This window comes from Sus scrofa, chromosome 3 (assembly GCF_054392235.1).
Source record: "Sus scrofa isolate SSC_HxYL_T2T_F1_AM1 chromosome 3, Sscrofa_HxYL_maternal_Yorkshire_Landrace_v2.0, whole genome shotgun sequence".
Taxonomy (NCBI): domain Eukaryota; kingdom Metazoa; phylum Chordata; class Mammalia; order Artiodactyla; family Suidae; genus Sus; species Sus scrofa.
Genome location: NC_139385.1, coordinates 1,674,825 through 1,690,298, shown reverse-complemented (window position 1 = coordinate 1,690,298; position 15,474 = coordinate 1,674,825). Strand labels below are relative to the sequence as shown.

The following is a 15,474-nucleotide window of genomic DNA, read 5'->3' as shown; positions in this document are numbered from 1 at the left end:
GGAAAGGGGTGCAGGCTGCAGATGTGAGCATCGGAAGTGACCTAAGTGGATGCTGTCACCAAAGGGGTGTGCGGATCCAAGTCTGTGCCCCTCTCCCGACACCCCAATCCTGGCAAACCCTCTCCATGGCCTCTGCTTTACCCCCCTGGCTGCTGGAAGGGCTGTAGAGGCCAGATGCCACAGAGGCTACGTGTCATCCTGGAGGCAGCAGAATTGCCCAAAGGGAAGGAAGCAGGAACCCTGGCTTGAGAAGCTGGAAGAGCAAAACTCAGCCCCCCAGTTCCATGTGCTCAGGGTCACCCTGGGGGTATGGACAGGAAGTCTAGTCTGCGAGGCCAGGCGGTCCACACGCAGGCCAATCTAGGAAAAATCAGCAAGGTCAAGCCTCCTCACGGAATCAGAATGACCTGTTCTCGAGAAGGAGCCTGGGAGGTGTTATAAACCTCCTGCCACCTGGTGGCTTCTGTTACCAACAAGATACTCTTAATAAGGGGGTGCTCAGTCTGATTGCCCACCTCTGCATCAAGGCGCTCACCCCGTGCACTGGGCCGCCCCGACTTTCCTCCTCCCCTCGCCAGGAACACCCCGCGTTCTCTCCACTGTCCCCGCAAGGGCTTTCCTTCCTTGCCTGTCTCCCTCCGCTTGCAAAGAAACCTCAGCACAAGCGCGGTAATAATCACAAGACATTCTGGGCGGAGGCGCCTCCTTCGCACATTCAGCCTCTGCCGGGTACCACATGGCAGGACCAGGGCGAGGTCCCGGGATGGGGTCCACGCAGCAGGCAGGCAGGCGCGGGTCAGAGGTCATCACACGTTCTCCACCAAAGCTCCGGACCGGGTCGCACCTGCTCACACCTGCTCCTTCCCTGAAAGTTGCTGGAACACCCACCCCTCTGCTGAGCCCTGCTGAGTCACGTTTACTGCACTACCTTCGAGGGCCAGCCTTTCAAACAAAGTGAATGCAGTGAGGTATTCATTTAACGTAGGTTTATTTAATGATGTAGGCATTCAGTGTAGGTGATGCGAGAGGTTTTCCAGTGTAACGTTAAGTCTCCCTTTGCCCTGCGTGTATGGTAAGCATGGAATCCAGCTCTGCCACCTTGCAGAGCTTGCTGTCAGTGTGCCCCATTGTACCGTGGGAAACCCCAAACTCAGAGAGCAATCCCAGTCATGATGAGCGGGGCTTCAGAGCTGCAGCCAAGCCCTCAGCGCGGAGCAGAGTGGCCGGGCCAAGGAGGCTGCCCATCCAGGCACTCCTAGGGCGCTGGCCGATGGAGGAGGAGGAGGCGGCGGCACCAGGTGAAGCTGCTGAAGGCAGTTTGATGCCACGGTCAAAAGAACTAACAGTTACAAAATGCGTGCATTACAAGCTCAGGTTTGCACCTGTTGGTAATTTGGAAAAGAAAAGTTTGCAACTTCTAAGGCACAGGCCACTTTACAGCCTCATGGTGAAGACTCCTGTCCTCAGAATCCACCAGCTGTCTTTCCTGGCCAACGGTCTCACCCAACTCAAGACAGGGTATACAAAGACTGGGAGTTTCTGCTTTTCTCCCACCACCCCAGGGGCTGAACTCAACCCCCATGCCTCGTCCTCTGCCCTGCATCTCTGATCCCTCACTGCTGCTCCACTAAAGCACCAGAATCTTCTCCAGCCATGAGTTGCCAACTGCCTGAGCTTCCCTCGTGTGTCACATAAGATGAGGTGCACCAACCACAGTGGCTTCAGGGCGATGTTTATTTCTCTCTCGGGCTAAAGTCTGGAAGTAGGATGGAGCAATGCTGAGAGACACCTCTGCTCCCAGAGGACCCAGGCTCCTTTCGGCTTCCCACTCCATTCTCTGCAGGGTGTAGCCTTTGCCCTCATGGCCCCAAAATGGTGGCTAGAGTTCCAGCCATCACATTCAACTTCCAGGTGGTAGGATTGAGGAAGTGAAGAGGCACGGGGGACATGCTCATTATCCTTTATGATAAAAAGTCCAGGAAGCAGCCACTCTGGCTTATATTCCATCAAGCAGAACTTAGTCACATGGCCATACACAGCCGCAAAGGAGGCTGGGGAATGGACATTTTTGGGAGCTGTGGTCAGCTGAAAATTGGGGTTCTGTTCTCATGGACAAAAAAGAGCAGATAAAAGGGGGCAATCGGGAATTCCTGCCCTTCCCAGGAGCTGGGGCCAGCACCAGAGAGCAGAAGGTGTCCCTCCCCAGGCGGCCTTGGCACTTTGATGAGAGTGGTGCGCGCATGGCAGGTGGGCAGCACAGTGGGCAGCAGAGCCGCTGAGGATAAACGGGCCCTACTCCCACTGCCACACACGCCTCCAGAAAGGAAACCACGGCTTCGAGGAAGCCCCTAGCATGTCTTCCGTGACAGCAGGCATTATGGGAGGCGGCCAGGCGACAGTGCCTGTGTGCAGTGTGCCTACCACAGGCCAGGCCCACACGGGGGCAAAGATGCCCAGGCTCCACCAGGGCCGCAAGACCACGAGGCCACCTCCCCCTCCCAGCCCTGACCTGCTCTGCCCAGCGTGACTTCTGCCACCTGGGGGTGTGGCTCCCAACGGCCTTCAAACAAGGGGGCCCTGAAAGCAAGGGATGAGGCGCCAGTTTGAAAATGACGGCAAGGGCCAAAAGCACAACCAGAGGAGGTGACGATCCCCCTGACACAGGATGGTGCTCAGAGTTTTTCTGTTTTGTTTTGTTTTTTCCTGTCTTGATGGAAAATGACGGAAGCATATACAATCCTAATGCAACTGGAGCCTTAGTGTGGGGTCCCCAGTTTACACGGCTGGTTTCATGTGTCTTGTTCCCAACAGTTAGCAGCACCTTCCTCCCTGCATCAGGGGTGCTGAGAGGGACATTAGAGCGCTGTGGTGGCGGGTGGCTGGGTCATGGAAATGGGACCGTGTTCCTGCGTTTCCCTGGGAGCCCGCGTACGCTGTGACGAGTGTCACTCTGCAGGCCAGCCATGGAGCGAGAGGGTTAACTGGACGCATCGACCTGGCCAGGCCCACGAGACCCAGAGGTTTGATCAAACGCCGGTCCAGATGTTGCTGGGAAGGTAGTCTTTAGATGAGATGGAGTTCCAAAGATTTTTTTGATTCGAGTATGGTTGATTTACAAAGTTCTGTCAGCTGCTGCTGCACAGCACAGTGACCCAGTGTGGCATAGATACACCTTCTTTTTCCCATGTCCTCTTCCATCGTGTTCTGTCACCAGTAAGTGGCTGTAATTCCCTGGGCGATACAGCAGGACCTCATTGCTCATCCATCTCAGTGCAACAGGTTGCGGGTAGGAGCCCCAAACGCTGCGTCCATCCCGCTCCCTCCCCCTCCCCCTGGGCAACCGCAAGTGTGCCCCCCATGTCTGTGAGCCTGTGTCTGTTCTGTACGTAGGTTCCTCTGGGCCACATTTTAGATTCCGCCTCTGAGTGGTAGCGTGTGCTCTTTGTCTTGAGATTAAACGTGAGGAGACTTTGAGTAAAAGCAGATCAGCCTCTGTGATGTGGGTGGGCCTCAGCCAGTCAGGTGAAGGCGGACAGAGAAGAAAGGCTGAGGTCACCTGAGGAGGGGGGCCCTCTGCTCCCGACCGGGGGACACGGTGGCAACTCCCCACGGGCCTCCAGCCAGCCCTGCGGGTCTCAGACGTGCCTGCTCCCACAGCCAATACGCCCATCTCTTCAAGGAAATCTCTTTCCTCCCTGTCTTGGGCAGTGTGCGCGCGCGCGCGCGCGCACACACACACACACACACACACACACACACACACACACAACTTTGGTTCCCTTTTTCTGGAGAACCTCTACTAACACGTGGCGTTGGGGACAGATTCCTCCCTGCCTCTTGCCGGCAGCCGCCCAGGTGTCCCCAGTGGCTTCCTCAGCCTGAGCCGGACCTGAAGGGCGACGTGTCCCAGCTTCTCCCAGAGCAGAGGCCACGGCGGGGGGTGGGTGGTCCTGGAAAGAGCACCCATGCCTGGGAATGACCCCAAATGGGCCTGAGGTCCTTGGGAAGGGCTCTGCCACTGCCGAGTGGACATTCTTCTTCTGAAGGTGGCTGGTGAGGCAGACACCAGGCCTGGTGCAAAGGGCTGCAGGAAGCTGGGCGAAGGGCAGGCTGCCCCAGAGCGTCCCTGCTGGATCCCCCGGCTCTCAAACTCTGCTTCCAGGCAGAGAGACCCTGGTACCGAGATCAGCTTCTCGGACCTTCCCTCAGCGTGACAGTGGCACTCTGCTTGCTGCCATCTTTACTTTGGTCTCCTCGGCCACTGGGCGCTGCCACCCTGGTGCTTGCGGGGGTGGCCAGGGGGCAGTGGGCTGTGCCATCTGTCTCCGCTGTCTGTAGACCCTGGAGGGGGAAGGGAAGGTCTTAGCCTGTGGTCAAGGTAAACTCGAGCAAAGCTAGTGTCCCTGGCGCCAGGGGTGGCTGGCCCGCCGCAGTGTCCCGCCCGCGTGGACTCTCTCCCGCTGCCAGCCCTGCCCGTGCCCCAGAGACCTTTGGGCCCCACGGGACCTCACCTCCCCAACTTGGGCCTTGCTTCCAAGTCTGTCCTGGCCTCTGCTCCTCTCACACCAGGCCGGCCCCCTGAACCCCTACAGCACGTTCTTCGCTATGGCGAACCCATGCCAGGAGGACAAGGAGATCCCTGGGCGACATTTCCCGTCCCTCATGTTTAAAGAAATGTTATTTAAATGGCAGCGCATAACTGGCTGTTACTCGGCCTGCTCTGGGCTGGGAGCTTCTGACCCCAAGGTTGTGGCCAGTCCACGCCTTTGACACCGTTTCCCTGAGAAGCCTTAAAAAGAAGGGCATAGGGAGTTCCCGTCGTGGCACAGTGGTTAACAAATCCGACTAGGAACCATGAGGTTGTGGGTTCAATCCCTGGCCCCGCTCAGTAGGTTGAGGATCTGGCGTTGCCGTGAGCTGGGGTGCAGGTTACAGATGTGGCTTGGATCCCACGTTGCTTTGGCTCTGGTGTAGGCCGGCAGCTACAGCTCCGATTAGACCCCTAGCCTGGGAAGCTCCATATGCTGTGGGAAGTGGCCCTAAAAAGGCAAAAAGACAAAAAAAGTGATGAAACCTTTTCTGAAGCAGTAACGTATGGGAATGGCTTGAAGGTACAGCAAGAGGGACAGGAGTTAGACATGAGAAAGAACTTCCTGAGTAGGGCCAGCCCCTCCTGGTGGTCTTTAAGCCTAATGTTGATTTATGCACATCCTTACAGCCAACTGGGTTGGATGTTGGGTCAGTGGTGAGAAAATAGTGCCACGATGTCAGAGGAAGTTTCCTGTTTCCAGAAAGGATCCAGGCAACACAGGCCTCACACACTGGGGCAGGAATGACAGGAACGTGGCACTCATGTTAACTTAAACCATCCCTGGGATTCATCACATACCCAGCACATGGTTGTTCGTATTTCCAGAAACAAAAACAAAACCATAAAATAAGGGAAGTGAGGAGGAAGAGGAGGGCCATGGACCCAGTGACACATCTGTGTCTCAGGTTTTAAGGTTAATACACAGGACACAGAATATTATGGTAACTGGTAATTTCATGATAGGGCTAGTGAATGTGGAAAATTACACCCCTTCTGGGAAGAGGTTTGGCTCGAAGTTAAATAAAACAAGCAAACATGCTTTTGAGGGTAAGGACGAGGGCGACAAGGAGTTCCCACTGTGGTGCAGCAGATTAAGACTCCAACTGCAGCGGCTTGGGTCGCTGCAGAGGCACAGGTTCAATCTCCAGCCTCCCACAGTGAGTTAAAGGATCCAGGGCTGCTGCAGCTGTGGCTCCGATTCAGTCCCTGTCCCAGGAACTTTCATAGGCCATGTGGCCATTAAGAAAGAAAAAAGAACACGAGTGACATGATTTTGGTCAGGTTCTAGACCTGTGCTGTCCACTAAAGTAGTCAGGAGCCAAAATGGCTACTGAGCCGAGATGAGTCACATGGGATGTACATGCACTGCTGCCCTTCCCCTGACAGGGGATGTGGGTTGAGCAGTAAAGTCTGAGAAACACATGCACTGCTGTCACAGCTTCCTCAGGTGAAGGGGCAAGTGGTTTCAGTTAAATCTGGGGTAGATGTGCAAGCAGTCACAGCCTCCTCAGGTAAGGAAACTTGTGGTGATCAGGTCTGAGGTATACATGTCATGCTGTCAACAGCCTCCTCAGGTGAAGGGGCATATGATATGGGTCACTTCTGAGGTACACGTGCACTGCTAACACAGCTTCCTCAACTGAGGAGACTGCTTACACCTGAGGGACAAGTGCACTGTTATCACATTCTCCTCAAGTGAGGAGATGGGTGGGGACTGATCACCTGTGAAGAACACTTGCAGTTCTGAAATAGCCTCCCCAGGTGAGGAGATCTGTGGTATCTGTCTGAGGCAAACGTGCATGTTGTCACAGATGTCTCAGGTGAGGAGACAAGAGGTGATTGGTCAGTCTGAGGTAAATGCACATGCTGTACAGACGCCTTAAGTAAGGAGACATGTGGTGAATGATCACCTGTGAAACACACGTGCAATGCTGTAACAGCCTCCTCAGGTGAGGAGACGTGTGGTGACTGGTCAAGCCAAAGAATTATGTGCAGTCCTCCCACAACCTCCTCAAGTGTAGAAGCATTAGAATTGATCACGTCTGAGATAAATGTGCATGTGGTAATAGCTTTTCACGTGAGGAGACGTGATTGGTCAGGTATGAGATAAATGTGCCTGCTGTCTCAGCCTCCTTAAGAGAGGAGACACGTGGTAACTAGTCCTGTGTGAGCTACATGTGTGTGCGGTACTGTCCCAGGCTCCTCAGGTGAGGAGACGTAGGGTGATTAGTCAGGTCTGAGGTAAATGTCCATGCTCTCTCAGCCTCCTCCATGGAGGAGATGCCTGCTGACTGGTCACGTGTGAGGAACATGTGCATTGCTTTAATAGCCTCCTCAGGTGAAGAAGCTTTTTTTTTGTCTTTTGAGGGCCGCTCCCATGGCATATGGATATGGAAGTTACCAGGCTAGGGGGTTAATCAGAGCTGTAGCCACCACCCTACGCCACAGCCACAGCAGTATGAGATCCAAGCCGCTTCTTTGAACTACACCACAGCTCATGACAATGCCGGATCCTTAACCTGCTGATCGAAGCCAGGGATCGAACCTGCGTCCTCCTGGACCCTAGTCAGTCTCAGTTAACCACTGAGCCACGACGGGAAACTCTGAAGAAGCCTTTTTTGGGTTTTTTTGGGGTGGGGGGTTGGTCCTTTTTTCTTTTCAGGGCCACACCCGCGGCATATGGCGGTTCCCAGGCTAGGGGTCCATCAGAGCTGCAGCCACCGGCCTGCGCCACAGCCACAGCAACGCCAGATTCGAACCGCGTCTACCACAGCTCACGGCAGCGCCGGGTCCCCCACCCGCTGGGCAAGGCCAGGGATGGAAGCCTCATCCTCATAGATGCTAGTCACCGCGGGAACTCCCTGAAGAAGCTTCTCATCAGTCATGTCGGAGGCCAGTGTGCATCTGCCACAGCCTCCTTGTGTAAGGAGACACGTGTGGACGCGTCACGTGTGAGCTACACGTGCAGCGCCTTCGCAGCCTTCGAACGTGACGTGAAGAGCCGGATGGGGATTGGTCAGGTCTGAGAGCCCCAGTCGGCTGGTGATTGGTCAGGTCTGAGAGCGTGAGGAGGCGTGCGTGATTGGTCAGGTCTGAGCCTCACGTGACAGGCTCTCAGGCCGCCTCAGGGGAAGAAACTGCTGAGGATGTTCCCTGCTGTCACAGCCCGCTCGCTTGAGGAGACACGAGGTGACTGGTCACATTTGAGGGATGTGTGCCCTGTGTTCCCACAGCCTCCTCTGGTGAGTGACTTGCTGTACCTCGTTCGGGTCTGAGGGAAACGCGCACGCTGGCAGCAGCTCTTTAAGTGGGGAGGCACACGGTGACGCCTCCGTGTGAGGCGCACGGGCAGGGCGGTGGTAGCCTCCGCAGGTGAGGAGCGTGTGGTGCCTGGTCAGGCCTACGGCAAAGAGCCCCGCTGTCGCGGTGTCCTCGGGTGCGGAAGCTTCTCGCACTGGTGGGGACTGGGGCAAACGCGCCTGCCGCCGCAGCCTCTGCACACGAGGAGACACGTGGTGCCAGGTCCGCCTGCGCTGCACCCGACGTTCCGCCACAGCCTCCTCAGCTGAGGGCACCTGTGATGGGGTCCTTCGGAGGTGAAGGTGCCTGCTTCCTCGGCCTGCTAAGTGAGGAGGCATCTGGAGGCTGGGCAGGTTGGAGGAGCACAGGCGGTGCTGTCACAGCCCCGGGGGAGAAGACCTGTGGTGAGGAGTTCTGTTGGCGCAGCGGAAGCGAAGCCGACCAGGAACCATGAGGTGGCGGGTTTGATCCCTGGCCTGGCTCAGGGGGTTAAGGATCCCGCGTTGCTCGGGCTGTGGTGCAGGCCGGCGGCTACAGCTCCAGTTAGACCCCTAGCCTGGGAACCTCCATATGCCTCGGGTGCAGCCCCCAAAAGACCAACGACAAAAGGAAAGACCACCTGTGTGGCGGGTGGTCCTGTCTGCGGATCCTGCGCCAGGCCCTCACGGCCTCCTCAGGTGAAGCTGCTTTGTGTGGGTCCATCTGAGGTAAATGTACGTGCGCGCACAGCCTCCTCAGGTGAGGAAGCTGTTGATGTCAGATGTGTCTGAGGTACGCGTGCAGCGCTGCCAGGGGCGTCCCAAGTGAGGAGCCACGTGGTGACTTGTCTGGGGTGAGGAACATGTGTGATGCGGTGACATCCCCGTCAGGTGAAGAGACCTGTGCTGACGGGTCACGTCTGCAAACCACGTGCGGCGCTCTCCCAGCACCCTCGTGTGAAGAAGCTTCTCATATGCTTCGTGTCTGAGGCAAACGTGCCCTGCTCTCACCTCCTCCTCGGGTGTGGAAGCTCTTGATTTCAGTCGTGTCTGGAGTCGAAGTGCTTTTGCTCTCCCTGCCCCCTCAGTGAGGAGACTCGGGATAACCGGTCCCTGTGAGGTACAGCGCACTCTTTGCTCGGCCTCCTTAGAGGGGGCGCGAGGTGGGCGCGGCCATGTGTGAGGGACACGTGCTTGCTGTCACAGCTTCAGGTGCGTGGACGTGTCGAGAGCAGTCGTGTCTGAGGGACAGGCGATGCAGTCACCCCTCCTCAGGGAGGGGCGAGTGCGGGGTGGCGCCTGAGGTAAACGTGTCTTGGTGTCCAGCCCTCACAGCTGGTGCTGGGCACCCGACAGTCAGTCAGGTCTGAAGGGCACGGGCAGTGGTGTCACAGCTCCCCCAGTGACAGCGTGTGTGCTCAGCTCTGAGGGCCTCGCGCTTTGCCTTCACTGCCCTGACAGATGCAGGGCTGCGTGTCTGGGGGCGGCAGGCACTGACCTCGGATGTCCCGGGGCCGGAGGGGCGCCCTGCTGGGGCCTGTGCTGCTCTGCCAGGTGGCGCTGGGGAAGGTGAAGCTGACCTCCGGCGCGTGGTGCGTGGTCTCATCTGGATGGGGAACGCAGAGGAGAGGAGAGGACGGTATTATTTCGAGGCACCCCCAGCGAATCCTGGGAACAAACTAGATGGTGCGTGTTTGCTGCACCACATTCAGACCTACTACATGTCAGCTCTTTACCGAGCTTGCCTCATTTGTTCTCCCACAGCCCCAGGAGGCATGGTGCTTTCCACCAACTCTGAGCTCTGGCCTTTCTGGAACTTTCCACCCTCTGGCTTCTGGCTCCACTCCCTTCTCCTCAGCCCTGCCCTCCCCTCTTCCTTCCACTCCCTGCTTGCTCTCAGCTGGACACAGCAGGGCGGTGAAGGATTTTCTGGGTTTGCTGAAGCCCCGGGGCTCAGCCCGGGCCAGATCAAGACGTGTACCCTTTCTTGCCAAGTGAGGGGGCCGGTCTGTGACCGCACTCGCTCTCACTGACAAAGGCTGACTTCCTCTGTATGGGGACTGGGCCGCAGATGCTACAGGGAATGGTTCTTTTTGTAGCAGAGACATGTGATGAATACTCTGTTATCCATTAGAGAGAGCTCTTGAAATATTTATGGGTGCGATGACCTGGGATTTTCTTGAAACATCTCCAGGAGAACAAACAACAAACGAACAAACGAGAATGTATAGAGACCACAAAACAAAACTGCCAAAGTATTGCAGGTGACGGGGCTGCCTTGGCAGCTGTGGTGCCATCTCGGCTTCTGTATGTCAGGAACTTTGTAACAAAGAAAGCAAACCCCTCTTTAAAGCATCCACACAGACACCTGCCAGGGGGCTTTTCTCCAGAGGCAGGCGAACCTCAACTCCAGGGATGGGAGTGGGGGGTGATGCTGGGACCTAAGCGGCGGTAACAAGCCCCCTCTCAGCACCTGTTAGGTCACACGCTCCCCTGCCCCACAGGTGCTGTCCCGCCGCTGGGAGGACGGGGTGCAGCGCCAGCCCAGCCCCCAGCCTTGGGACTGTTTGTTGTTCTGTAACCACGCAAGCAGAAAAAAGGAATCAAAAACTTTTGAAAGCAGAAAGTCTTGCAAGTATAAAGAATACGTCTGGTGTTTCTGAAAGTGTTTTCAGTTTCTTAAGCGTTGTTGCCGGCCGCCGTTGTTCCTGGCAATTTCAGTAGCCAAGTTGAGAAATCCACAGATAAATCTGAATTTTGTCAAGGTCAGATTGCAAAAGGCCTTTGAAAACGTGTGTATGGGGAGTTCCCGCTGTGGCTCAGCAGTAACAAACGCAACTAGTATCCATGAGGATGTGGGTTTGACCCCCGGCCTCGCTCAGCAGGTTAAGGATCCTGTGTTGCTGTGGGCTGTGGTGTAGACCGGCAGCTGCAGCTCCGATTAGACCCCCAGCCTGGGAACTTCCATATGCCGCGGGTGTGGCCCTAAAAGAAAAAAAAAAAGAAAAGAAAACATGTATATGAATCAGGTTGTGCCGCAGTGAACACCTGCCAATGTGCATACACTGCCTCCAGCAACCTTGAGCTGTATCCGGAGCCCTAACGCGCACACGCCTGTGCCTGGGTAACCACTAAGCACACGCTAATGAAACAGAAAAGGGAAGGGCATCTGTAAGTGTGGTTAAGGGCTGAGGATCTGGGGAGCTCCCTGACAGACCAGCGATAAGGATCCGGCCTTGTCACTGCAGTGACTCGGGTCATGGCTGTGGCTCAGGTTCATTCTCTGGCCTGGAAACTTGGATATGTCATGGGCGCTGCCAAGAAAAAAAGCTAAGGATCTGGACCCAGCCTCCCTGGCTGTGAAGCCCACCTCCACCACTCCCTGCTGTGTGACCTTCGGCAAGTTCCTTAACCTCTCTGTGCCTCCGTTTCCTCATCTGTATCCTGGGGATAATAGTTGTTACTTCCGTTGCAGAACTATCGAGAGGGCAGTGCATTGACACCACGCAGTGCCCAGCGTAACTAGCGTAATGTTGTGTAACTAGATTCAGGCCAGTGCTCGCGACTCTCCATGGCGAGGACCAGTTTGCTTGTCTGCCTTTAATCTGTGTTGGACTGAAACTTTCACAAATATAACAAAAACAAATCATGAGGAAGATGTAGGGAAAAACATTTTTTTTTTTTTTTGGCCAAACCTGTGTGCCATGTGGAAGTTCCTGGGCCAGAGATCGAACCCGAGCTGCAGCTATAATCATAGCCACAGCAGTAACAAGTCCGGATCCTTAACCCACTGAGCCACGAGGAACCTCCAGGGAAAACATTTTAAAGACAGAACCAGGCCACTGAGGACAGTTTGTGGTGCCGTCAGATTGCCTCTCCTTTCTAAACCCTTGACTTCAGCTTCTGTGCCCTTTGGTCACAGGTCAGTAAGAGTTGGTGGCCCCTCTGAGGAGCGCTGACATCCACCAACTGATTTTCATGACTGGGCTGCCTCGGAAACAACCCTAATATCCGTAACAGGGGACAGTTCAGGTCCCCGTGCACCCGTGACGAAGTCGCCTTTTTACCGTTGCTGGGTGGTGGAGTCTGCACATGGGTTTCTTCTTATATAATTGTATCTATATTCCAAAGTTTTCCCAGTGAGTATCTATTATTTTTGTAATAACAACCACCACGGGGGGCAGGATTTAAACCTGAAAGAATGTGAATCTTTCAAATTCTGCAAGAAATCATAGGGTCTGGGGTCCAGACTGAGTAAAGGCAGCCAGCCACAGGCGCGAAGTTTTAGTCGCTATTTTCAGCTCCATTGGCGGGTCAAGCAGAAGCAGAACTGAGCACACCTGCAAGTACTTTGCACAGAACCAGGGGCTCTGGCTGATTCATTGCCTAAGAAAACCAGAAACTCACTCACGCCCAGGTTCGGAGCACCGATAACGGCCTAGACTGGCGTGCTTTCTCAAGATGTATATTTGAGAGGAAGGGCAGTCTTAAGAGAGAAAAAACCCAACACTCGGATCTCCTTTTTGGGTTGTGTACCTGCGTGAAAACTGAGGCTGGGTCTTATCTTCGAGGCCGCAGGCACAGCAGGGAGGAAGCTTTTTCCCGATGACTTTGACGACAGAAGTGGTACGGGGGGCAGCTGGTCCCCAGCCACAGACTCCACGGAGGGCACCGGAAGCTTCTCTGTCACCTGCAGGGAAACAAAACAGGGTGTGGGGAGCAGGTAGGAAATGTCAAGGTCATTTTGAACTGAAGGCATGCACTAATTAAACACCTACTGTGTGCCGGGTACACAAGTACCTCAGGGCAGACAATGGGCAGAACCATTGCGAATATTCGACCCCCAGAGAAGAAGGAGTGAATGAATGAATGAGTGGTGCTCTCCTGGCTTTTTGTCCTCCTGCTTTTCGCTCCTGAACCATCTGACCCATGGAGGGGTTCTCATCTAAACTCCTGTGACGGTTACCATTTAAAGCCATAGACTGCATAAAGCCCACTGGCCTCCTCAACGGGGTGGGCCTCACCTAAGCAGCTGACGGCCGGCATCCTCTCCTGGGGCTAAGAGAGGCTCCCCAGGCCTTTGTCCTGCCTTTGCATTTGAACTGCAACTTTGGCTCCCCTGGGTTTCCGGCCTCCGGGCTGGCTGGGGTGTGTGTGTGTGTGTGTACACGTACTTACACATTCTTTCGGTCCTTCACCTAGCACACCCACCTTCTGCTCCCCGCTCCTGTCCTACCTGTGCTTCCACCCAGTGGTCACCGGAGCCGTTTCCCGTCGAGCAGCAGAGCCCCCTGTGCGTCCGGCAGGGCGGGGGGCGGGCCGGCAGAGGCGCAGCCCGCTCCCCGCCCCTCGTTCACTTCATGTAACCCAGTGGACGGCGAGGAAGTGGCCCATCCTGGGGAAGGCCGTCGCCGGGGCAGCCTCGGAACCCGCCCCTCCCCCCACAAACGTAATTCTGTGTCACCACAGTCACCTCTGCCGTGTGCTCTCTGCTTTTGCTTAGTCCTGTTTGGTTGACACGTTCCCACAGGCGGACACTGTCCAGGACCCCCAGAAAGGCATTCACAGGGGAGCCTCCGGTTCCCCTAGGTGCACAAAAGACGACCCGGGTGGCCCTTGCACGGGGAATGGAACCCCACCGCGTGGCCGTGAACGGACTCGTGTGTGGCCCATCCTGCCTCTGCAGCTCCCGACGCAGGGCAGGTGCCAGGCGCGGGGAGGAAGGGCGGGCCTTGGCGCCTGGCCTCTCACGCTCGGTAGGTGAGGTCGATCCCAATCAAGTCATGTGCCGTTTCTTCTTGGGCTGCACCTGCCGCCAGGGTTGGAACCTGCGCCACAACAGCGACCACACCCGATCCTCAACTACTAGGCTGCCAGGGAATTCCTGTTCCTTTTTTGAAGTTAAAGTCCAAATACTAGGGTCAGGGATCCGGCGTTGCCGTGAGCTGGGGTGCAGGTCGCAGACGCGGCTCAGATTCTGTGTGGCTGTGGCTGTGGCGCAGGCCGGCAGTTGCAGCTCCGATTGGACCTTTAGCCTGGGCACCTCCATATGCCACGGGTGCGGCCCTAAAAAGACAAAAGAGAGAAAAAGGTACAAATGCTATGTGGGCACATGAAAATGTAGGAAATAGGTGACACGAAAGGCCCCGGTTGACAAGAGAGGGTTTGCACGGGGACGAAGACCGCGCGCCTTGTGTGCCCCGTGGCTTCTGGCCAGAAAGGGGCGAGGTGGTCACAGGGAAGGTGCGGGGGTCCCCGTTCTCTGCTCTCGCGCCTCAGACCCTCCCGCACCCACGTGACTGTGCTGGGTCAGCCCCCGACTGGCCCCTCCCGGTCCTGGCTGGGCCCCTGGGACCGCACCCACCGGCTGGACGCTCCAGGGGAGGGAGGGCGACCGCTTCCTCCTGGCCTTGCTCTCCGCCGACGGCTCCCCGCCCGGGCTGGCCCGGGGCCCCCTCCTGGCCGCTCGGCTGGCCTCCGGGCGGCCGCCGGGCTTGGGGTCCCTGGAGCCTGGGGCCGCCGCCTCTGCGGGGTGGCGGGAAGAGCGGCCGCTGCCGCCGTCACAGTCCTGCGCCTTGGCGCGCCGCGTGGCCGCGATGCGGGTGATGCTCTGGGTGCTCGCGGCCATCTCCCGGAGCGCCTGGGCGCTCAGCCCGGCCTGCGCCGTCCTCGGGGCGGGGTAGCCTGGCTCCTGGCCGCCCGGGGAGCGCAGCTTGGAGACCAGACTCTTCCCGCTCACGGAGCTCGACTTCTGTGGGGAAAGGCAGCCGTGGACGGAGGTCCCTGGGCCACCTGAGGCCCCTCGGGCCCCGGACCCGGACCCGGACCCAGCTGCAGGGTCCCACAGGGACCCCCTCAACGTCTTAGTCTCATCTCTTGCTTATAGTTGAGGGGAGCGACCACTCCCAGCCCCTGCGGAGAGAATGGGTGGCCCCCAATCTGTGTCCCCCAGGGACCTCCGAGTGGGACCTCTGGGTTGAGGGTGGGCCCTCTATCCGATAGTGGGTGTCCTTAGAAGAGAAACAGCCATGCAGGGAGGAGGCAGCGATGTGGCCACCAGCTAAGGAGCCGGGACTGCGGGGACTGGGAGAGGCCGCAGGGGCGCGCCCGAGCCTTTGGAGGGAGCACGGCCCTGGGACAGCTGACCTTGGGCTCCCGGCTCCACTGTGGGCAGAGAATGGACGTCTGTGCTTTACGCCGCCTGGTCTGCAGTGCTTTCATCTGGCTGCCCCTGGACACTAGCACGGTGACACTAGCGGCCGCCCCTGGACACTAGCACGGTGACACTAGCGGCCTCAATACATGGTCAGCACCGTTGTGACGGCTGCTGATGGAGAGACCACCTTCCAGAAGCTTCTCTGTGCTCGCCCCTGGCCCAGAGCAGCTCTGACGGGGCCTGGATGAGGTTCGCGCCGCACACACCAACCTCACGAGCCGGAGGCGTCAGCAGGATGCGGAGGGAGGGCGGGGGGAGGAGGGAGTCTTGCGTTCCCGGCGTTTTCGATGGCGTGGCTTTCGATGACGTGTAACCATCCCTGCGGGTGAAACACAGAGGCCTCAGCAGCACTGGCTGCCGGCCCCGGGTCCCTCCTCACAGCCCGGAGA

General features: G+C 57.2%; 2 protein-coding genes across 3 annotated transcripts in view; one reads left to right on the top strand and one right to left on the bottom strand.

Moving 5' to 3' along the window:
- The window catches only part of SNX8 (sorting nexin 8), a 144,362-nt gene that overhangs the window by 2,655 nt on the left and 126,233 nt on the right, over window positions 1-15,474 (top strand). The window contains exon 1 of one of the 2 annotated variants that reach the window (XM_085016345.1): window positions 7,697-7,833. The exons of the other annotated variant lie outside the window; for it this stretch is intronic. Within the exon in view, the coding sequence (XP_084872471.1) occupies window positions 7,802-7,833 (32 nt within the window). The 5' untranslated portion in view covers window positions 7,697-7,801. Of the gene's footprint in view, window positions 1-7,696; window positions 7,834-15,474 lie in introns of those variants that run through there. 2 annotated transcript variants of the gene reach the window in all.
- LOC110259833 (kinesin-like protein KIF19) overlaps window positions 972-15,474 on the bottom strand; it is a 49,641-nt gene continuing 35,138 nt past the window's right edge. The window contains exons 16-20 of the mRNA XM_085016430.1: window positions 15,296-15,404; window positions 14,225-14,620; window positions 12,406-12,526; window positions 9,368-9,475; window positions 972-4,341 (exon numbers count right to left, since the gene is read on the bottom strand). Of these exons, the coding sequence (XP_084872556.1) occupies window positions 4,241-4,341; window positions 9,368-9,475; window positions 12,406-12,526; window positions 14,225-14,620; window positions 15,296-15,404 (835 nt within the window). The 3' untranslated portion in view covers window positions 972-4,240. The remainder of the gene's footprint in view (window positions 4,342-9,367; window positions 9,476-12,405; window positions 12,527-14,224; window positions 14,621-15,295; window positions 15,405-15,474) is intronic.